The 7,823-nt window shown below is 51.0% G+C and overlaps 1 protein-coding gene across 3 annotated transcripts; it reads right to left on the minus strand.

Moving 5' to 3' along the window:
- Window positions 1–304: 304 nt before the first annotated feature.
- SP8 (Sp8 transcription factor) lies at window positions 305–7,380 on the minus strand. 3 transcript variants are annotated; one of them, XM_083468947.1, is made up of 2 exons: window positions 5,672–7,380; window positions 305–4,536 (listed from the first exon to the last, which is right to left on the minus strand). In XM_083468947.1, the coding sequence occupies exons 1-2, from the start codon at window positions 5,690–5,692 to the stop codon at window positions 3,094–3,096; spliced, it is 1,464 nt and encodes a 487-aa protein (XP_083325073.1). In that variant the 5' UTR covers window positions 5,693–7,380; the 3' UTR covers window positions 305–3,093. The 3 variants fall into 3 exon arrangements, with proteins under 3 accessions (XP_083325073.1, XP_083325074.1, XP_083325072.1); XM_083468948.1 differs by having other exon boundaries at window positions 5,157–7,380; XM_083468946.1 differs by having other exon boundaries at window positions 305–7,380.
- Window positions 7,381–7,823: the final 443 nt, after the last annotated feature.

Genomic DNA, 7,823 nt, shown 5'->3' on the forward strand with positions numbered 1-7,823 from the left:
TGCTCATTCATCAGCAGTTATTATTCACAGCAACTGTTATATTTTCCCTCCTTGACACAACATCCGCAAGATTTCCGACACCCCTGACTAAACAGTCCTACTTAGAAGTAAACTCGGTTGCTGTCAATAGGACTTCTTTCCCTGATGTCTACTTTCAATGAGGTCTCCATGGAAATGTTAACCAACCAGGTTAGAGAGTATATATGCTTTCAAGGGGGGTATCAGTCAGAAGAGGGAATTCGAAGATGAATTTGAAGATGCCATCTTTTTATCTTTAGAAAGAAATTAACTAACCTAACAACAATTATTTTATCTGGTGTTTATTAATTCCATTTAAAATCTTACAGATAAAAATCAATTACATTTCATGCATTTAAAATGCAAATTTAAAGTGTTCCAGCGAAAGGCTTTTTTTCCATTTCAATGTGAAATATCCAAACTTATTTCAACATTACAATGAGACTATTTGTTTGCAGGGTTTGCAAACTTCAAAGTAGCATCAGGAGTGTTTTAGTAACATTCACCATTATTATTTTCAGGAAATACACATAGGCCATCATTAGTCAGTTTCACTTGGACAGTTTATTTAATACATGGGTCTGGGTGCGCCCACTGTTTTGAAATATAGGAGAACTCTCACTTAAAACTATACCTGAACTGCCAGCAAATGCAAATAAGTACATGCTCCATTAAATTAAATGTCATTCAACATTTATCAAATATTGTTTGCTTAATTACAGTCTTACGCCTATCTAAATTAATATTCAAGCAAAAACTATATCCTGAAGTGCAATTTGCTACACACTTCAAGGGACAAGTTAAAAATGCAGTTAATTAGGACTGCAACAATAATGCTTTAATATTTTCTTGTGACCAAAAAGAGGAGGGGGGGAGAAGGGGGGAGCTCAAGTGTACTTTAATATATTTTCAAATATTTACTGGAAGTAATATACAAGAAAAATACTATACAAAATCGTCTCCTGGACAACTGCATCTCACACCGATACACTGGTGGAGTTATATTTGTTAGCTATTTTACAACGATTCCGTTGTACAAACCATTAGGTTTAGAATTATTTTACAAATATTTGTCCCTATGACCCCCCTCTTTTTTGGCATTCAAACTACAGGCTCGCTGAAAAGCAAGGGTACTTTTTAAATTATTTAAATCAGAAAAAATAATGCTACAAATAATAATTTTAATCCTAGGTGCATCTAGAGCACCGCATGAATATAGATGCTGAAACTCTGAAATCAGAGGGCTATAACGCTGGTACAATTTTTTAAAGACAGGAGAAACTTTTAAGAAAATGAAGTTACTGAAAATTAGGCTACATCTCTATCTTTTAAGAGAAAAATCATCAGAAGAGAGCTGAAGTCAAACACATTTCGAATTATGGGCACTATCCAGCCACAATTAAGCAATTTAAAGTCATTTGATTTCAATAGGATAGAATTATTCTTGAGTTTAGCCACTGAAACCAACTGGACATTAAATTTGTCTGGATTATACTCAAAGTTTCCAAGAACAAATGTAAATGTTTGTGTCCAAAAGTGTTGGATTTGCCAGAGTAATTACACTTTCTCCAAGAAGCATTTTTTTAAAAGAAAAAAAAGACTAAGCATGATTTAGGCTGTGATCAATTAAGGCAGAGAACTTAGATTTATAGCCCAATCCATAATTCACTTAAATTAGTGGGGTTTACACTGATACAGTCCAATTGAACCAAATGAATGCAGCCCAACCCTATGCATGTTTTCTTCAGAAGTAAGATCCACTGTGCTCAATGGATATTACTCCCATAAGCATGCATAGGATTGTAGCTTAAGGCAACTTAATTCAGTTTTACTTACTTCTGTGTAAACATATATGGGGTTGAGCTGTAAAGTTGAAATCCTAAGGACACCAAGAAGATCCTTGGACATAACCTCTTACTGACGCAGAAGTCACTTATTTCAGAGCAATTGTTTTAGAATTGGATGCCAGCAAAATCTGCTGAAATTCAGGAATTTTCCTTTGGCTGTAAATCTCACGGGCTTCAAAGGGGATATCACTCAACACACTCCTTTACTTGGAAGAAAGTTTAATTGACTCCCATTGAATGTAACGCCCCCCCCCCACCCCCACCCCCAACCTCAGGTAGGGATCACAGACTAAAATGCCTTGGACTAGCCTCCGAAGCAGTTTACTTGGAAATGTTGTAAAATAAGTACCCACTTCATTCCAATTCGGAATACTCTGGCGTAAGTGATTTGCGAATGGGGCTGGTTAGTGATCACACCTACATGCACACTCACATATCCATAAACACACACACACAAATGCTTCAGGCTTCACCCTTTTACTCCAGAGTAATCCCACCAACTTCAACGGGCAGCATTCTAGCGGGCTGGCGACTGCAGTTCAATGCAAAGTTGAAGAGAAGTTTAGGAGTGGTCCGAAATAATGTGGTGTGTTTTTTTTAATTTAAAAAAGCTTCGCATAATATATATATATATTTAATTCAAAGTGCTTTCAGCGGGAGATCTTGGCTGCTTTTTGTTTTGTTTCCTGATAAGACACTCTAATTCTCAATCAATAGGTTGTTGGCTCTGTAGTTTGTCCAGATCGGGATCCCACGCCCTCCCTCCGTCCCGCAGGTTGGAGACTTCCCCCCTGCCAAAAAATAAAACCTCTTCCCCTTGGAGCGTGGAAGTCAGTGGGGAGGGGGGGCTGCCTCTCTGGAGCAGCTGCTTGGGAGACCCCCAAAGATCCCGCGAGAAAGTTCCTCCTCCTCCTCCTTCTCTCGCCCGCGCGCGGCTCAGGCGGCGTAGCTGCGAGGGCGGCCCGGGGCCGTAGCTTGCGGGGCAAGGCAGCCCAGTGAGGGGTCCGTGCGGGGGATCAATGCGCGGCGCTACTTACATGTCCAGAGAGATTTCCCCCGTGTTTTTTGTGTTTTGTTTTTAACCCCCTGACCAGAGTCGCTGAGACAGGCGCGAGGTTTCCCCTCAGGCGGCTGGGCGGGAAAACAAAAAGGCGGGAGGAGAAAGAAGGAAAACCACACACACACGAAAAGGAGTCCCCTCGGGGCCTTGCCTCGGAGCCTGCCGCTTTCACTCCAGGCCGTTCCGGTGGCCGGGCTCGGAGGCCTGCAGCAGCTCCGGGGAGTGGCAGGGCGGGCTGCCGGGGGCGCTGTGCTCGCTGTCGGTGTCGCTGCCTTTCTTGCCGCCTCCCGAGCCGCCGCCGCCGCCGCCGCCGCCTCCTCCCGCGCCGCCTCCGCTGTGGGTCTTGACGTGCTTGCTGAGGTGGTCGCTGCGCATGAAGCGCTTGTTGCAGACCGGGCAGGCGAAGCGCTTCTCGCCCGTGTGCGTGCGCAGGTGGCGCTGCAGCTCGTCCGAGCGCGTGAAGCGCTTGCCGCAGAAGAGCCAGTTGCACACGAAGGGCCTCTCGCCCGTGTGCCAGCGCAGGTGCGCCTTGAGGTGCGACGTCTTGCCGTACACCTTGCCGCAGCCGGGGATGTGGCAGCTGTGCAGGCCTTTCCTCCTCAGGCTGGCGCCGGCGGGGCCTAGCCGCTCGGCCTCCTGGCAGTTGGGGCAGTCGCAAGTGGCGCGGCCCGAGTAGCGGCGCGCCGAGGAGCGCGGGGAGCCGCCTAGCGGCGCGGAGGGGCCCGCGCCCAGCATGGAGCCTCCCGCGCCCGCCGTCAGGGGCGACGGCGACGGCTCCGGGTACGAGCCCGGCAGCACGGGCTTAAATCCGTCCATGAGGTGCTGCCCGGCGGGGCTCAGGAGGTGCGTCGAGGCCGCGCCGCTGCTGAAGGCCGAGTGGCCCGCCAGGCCCGAGTAATCCGAGTTGTAGGCGCCCAGAGGGGAGTGCAGGGAGCCGGCGGGGAGCCCCGCGGCGGCCGGGTGGACCCCGTTGGGGTTCTGCACGTCGAGCCAGCCGGCGCCCACGTCCCACCAGCTGGAGGCGCCCGCGTCGCCCGGGTGCGAAGGCTTGAACCACGACTCGTACGGGTGCGCCATGCCCACGCGCGGGTAGATGCCCTGCAGGCCGTCCACCGACGTGTGCACCTTGGAGATGAAGACCGGCTGGTGCGCGTCCTGCGCCCCTCCGCCGCCGCCGCTGCCTCCCCCTCCGCCGCCGCCGCCCGCCGACGGCCCGGGCGCCTGGAAGACGGAGTAGTCGTTGGCGAAGGGCGAGCCGGCTGCCGCCGCGGCGCCGCTGGACGTGAGCGAGAAGGCGCTGGATCCCGGCGACCCGCCGCAGCTGAACGAGTCCGAGACGAGCGCGGCTGCCGCCGCCGCTGCTGCGGCCGCCGCCGCCGCGTGAGCCGAAGAGCCGTTTCGGGCCGAGGCTGAGACGCCGACGCCGGCCAGGCTGGAGCCCACGACGTTGCAGCTGCCCGACGACGACGACGAGCGTTTCCACGGGTGGAAGCCTTTGGCGAAGGGCGACGCGCTGTCCGACAGCGCCGACGGCGAGGGGCTGGGGCTGCCGATCTTGTTGCAGGTGGCGGCGAGCATGGCCAGCGGAGTGGAGCCCAGGCGCGGTTCTTCCTGCAGCGAGAAGGGAGAGAGGCCCGCAGGGAAGCGCGCGTCAGAATCGCCCGGGAAAGAGACCTCACGGCCAGGGTAGCCCCCCGCGCTGCTCGGCTTGCCCGCCGATGGGGAGACGGGGGCGGCCAGGAGCCAGCCGCGCTCGAGGAGCTGCTGCCGGACGCCTCCTCGAGGCTCCCCGGAGGACATTTAAGCTCCCGTCTCCCCGCTCAAAACCCCCCGGAGAGGCTTGCTTTGAAAGAAAGCCGACGGCTTCTGGGCATGAAGCTGAAAACGCATCCCCGAGGCGAGGCGAGGAGCAGGAACGGAGGCTAAAGCCCCGTCCAGATACATCACGGGCTCCTACTGGCGACGGGGAGATGCTTGGCCAACCCCGGAGCCTCAATCCAGAGTCGCTCGCTTTCCAAAGAGTCTACTCCAGGATTTAGCCAAAACGATCCAGATTCAGATCTCTTTCCCCACCCAGCTGTCTGTAAACTTTTTAAAGGGGGTTCTTTTTCCCACGGCAGTTTGCTCCCCCCAAACTCCAACAAAAAACAACAGCCCAAGAATCACCCGCCGCCACCTTTCCTGTTCACCCACAGCTAGGAATTAGATTGAGAGGAAAAGGTTTCACATACCTGCAGGAAATGACGGGCTCAGTGAAATGTTAAAGGAGGGGAAAAACAACAACAACAGGCTGTCGCAAATTTTTTTTAAAAAAAGGAAGGGAAAAAAACCTCTCAGGGAAAGAGGAGACCGAGCGAGGCAGCTGCTTTTTCCCTCGGAGCAGATAATAGAGGGAGGGAGAGGGAGAGAGGCCAGTTCTCCGGGGATACAGGAATAGCTCAGCCCAAGCTCTGGACGTGGTTCCTACTAATGCCCTTAAAACCTTTGCCTGCACGCTGACAAAAAAACAAAAAAAAAGTGACTGCCCTCTTTCTTCCTCCCCCCTCCCCTTTTTCCGCTTTCTTTTCTCTCGAACTCACTTGGACTTAGAGAGAGAAAGGCAAAAGAGGGAAAAAAATAAAAGCCTCAATAGGAGAGACTGATAGCCCCCGGTCAAGAGAGGGGCTACTTTAACCCTTCTCCAATCGCCAATAAAAAGGACCCAATTAAAACAGCAAAGGGGGGGGGAGAAAATCCTCAGACTCACCCCTAGAAGTGAAGTTGCCATCCCACAAAGTGCCCTCCTCTCAGAGGATCTTTTTTATATTGATAAATCAGAGGCAGTGTTTTTTTTTAAGAGGTGTGCAATACAATGATCAGTTCCGCCCATTCCACCACAATTGTAGCTCCCTCGCCGGCTTTGAAGTGCCGCTGAGCCCGCGCCAGCCAATCCGCGCCGCCGACAGCCGCTCCGAGACGTGGCCGCGTGAGGTCATCATCGGCCCCGCCAAGCGCCTTCCGCCGCCGCCGCCGCTGCAACGAGGCGAGGAGCTCCTTTCCGGGAAGAAAGGCGCGCAGGCAGCCGCAGAGAAACAGAGAGAGAAGCTGCCGGCGGCAAGGATGCAGGAGAACGCCAGGGAGGGCGGCGAATGCACAGGCGCGCCTCTCCAAAGCGCGCACTTCCTTCCAAAGTGCAACTCTCCACGCACCAGTCTCCCTCTTCTTTAAGCGTCGCTCAGTTCATTGCTTGGGGGAGAGCATATTAAACCCCCCTCCCCAGGGGTTTCTCTCCCCCACCACCACCACCACTTTAGGAAGGCATACATAAATCTGACAGCGCGCGCGCGCGCTCTAGGAGTTGTGGCTTTAGTTCAAAGTGGATTGCTTTAGACTTCCACCAGCAGCCAGCTCCCTTGCCATTCTCCGGATAAGTCATTTGGGTGGTTCGGAAAACCCCGCTTCGGATGGAGGGAGGAACATTCCTTTCCATCCACCCACCGCCGCCCAGCACCTTCTGGTTATGTAAAGGAAGAGTGTTGTGTAAAACTGCAAAGAGCTGCAGATATGGTTGTGAAGCCTGCGATAGGATTGCCCTTCATTCCCCTCTCCAAAGGGCAGATTAAACCTATTTCAACCCCATACTCTTGCGCCTTCTTTTTTATATTATTTTTCTTTATTTGCTTTGGGCGCGAGCGTTCCTCTTCTCTCTTTTGTTGCAAATTTGGGGTGGGGCGGGGAAACCCTCTGGTCTGCTGCTGGAGCGGTTGGCGAAGCGCCTCAGGTGTTGCGCGCAATCGTGTTGCGCGCAGGGTTGTTGTTTTGCCTTCGGTACAACCATTATTAATTTAGGCAGAAGGGAAAGCACCAGCCGAGTTAAAACGTGCATTGGCGCTTCGCCCTGTCCCAATATTGATTTCAAGGTAGGAGAGGTTAATGCCAATATTAGTAAAGAGAACCGGGTTGTTTTGACTTGAGGATATGTTTGCCTTGGACGTCCCCGCGTCCTTAGATCTGCCTTGTAGCCGAGATCCCTAACATTGGTGTAAGACTAATGTGGCAAATTCTCTTTTTTCCTCCCCAAAGGCTGGGTGGGGGTGATGGACACCCCTTTCTAACGCCCTATGCTTATTGACTGTACATCATATCTATTGATTAAGGGGTAACGCGCATTATCATACTTCGAAGTAAGGAGTGAAGTAAATTAATGAACTGCTTTCTTTCTCTGAAGGCTGATGGTTACCATAAATGTCGTGTTTCTCTCCGCGAGCTGCTCTGAATGATTTTAGCCTGTTGAGAAGGCGTGACAGGCCAGCCCAGGAGGAGGAAGGGGTGGGGGAAGGAGGGAACTCCGTTTAACAAATAAAAAAGAATTAACTTCATTGCTTTGGTCTCCTTCTGTAATGATATTCATTTTAAAGACCTAATGCACACTTGTTTAAATTTCGGATTTAAACTGAATCAATCCTATCCTTGACCCCCCCCTCACCACAAAAGGGGGGCGAGTGCATGTGAAAGAAAACGCGTTTTACGGGAGAGCCCCTCACGTATGAATGAATGGCGATTAGCTTTATCTGTTGCCTTTATCCACTGTGCACCAGAAGTGTAACTATTAAGACATATTGGCAGATTCCACCCCCTCCTGAACAAGCAGGCAATACCTTTCCCTCGAACAGCAGAGGGTTAGAAGCGCTTGGCGTAAAACGACGGTTTTGCGTTGCCTCTCCACAGCTTTGGAAACGACAACAAAATTAATTACAGAGCAGAAACTCGTTAGGGGAAGAGGACCAGTGAAAAACTCCTTTTCTTCCTTCTCTGATTTTCTTTATGTCTTGGGGATATTTATTCTGACGGAAATGGTTATTTATTTCCAGATGGCTTTAAACATGTTGCTTAGGTAGATGTCTTTTCTTATTTTACTT

This window comes from Podarcis liolepis (assembly GCF_965112155.1).
Source record: "Podarcis liolepis genome assembly, chromosome: 12".
Lineage (NCBI taxonomy): Eukaryota > Metazoa > Chordata > Lepidosauria > Squamata > Lacertidae > Podarcis > Podarcis liolepis.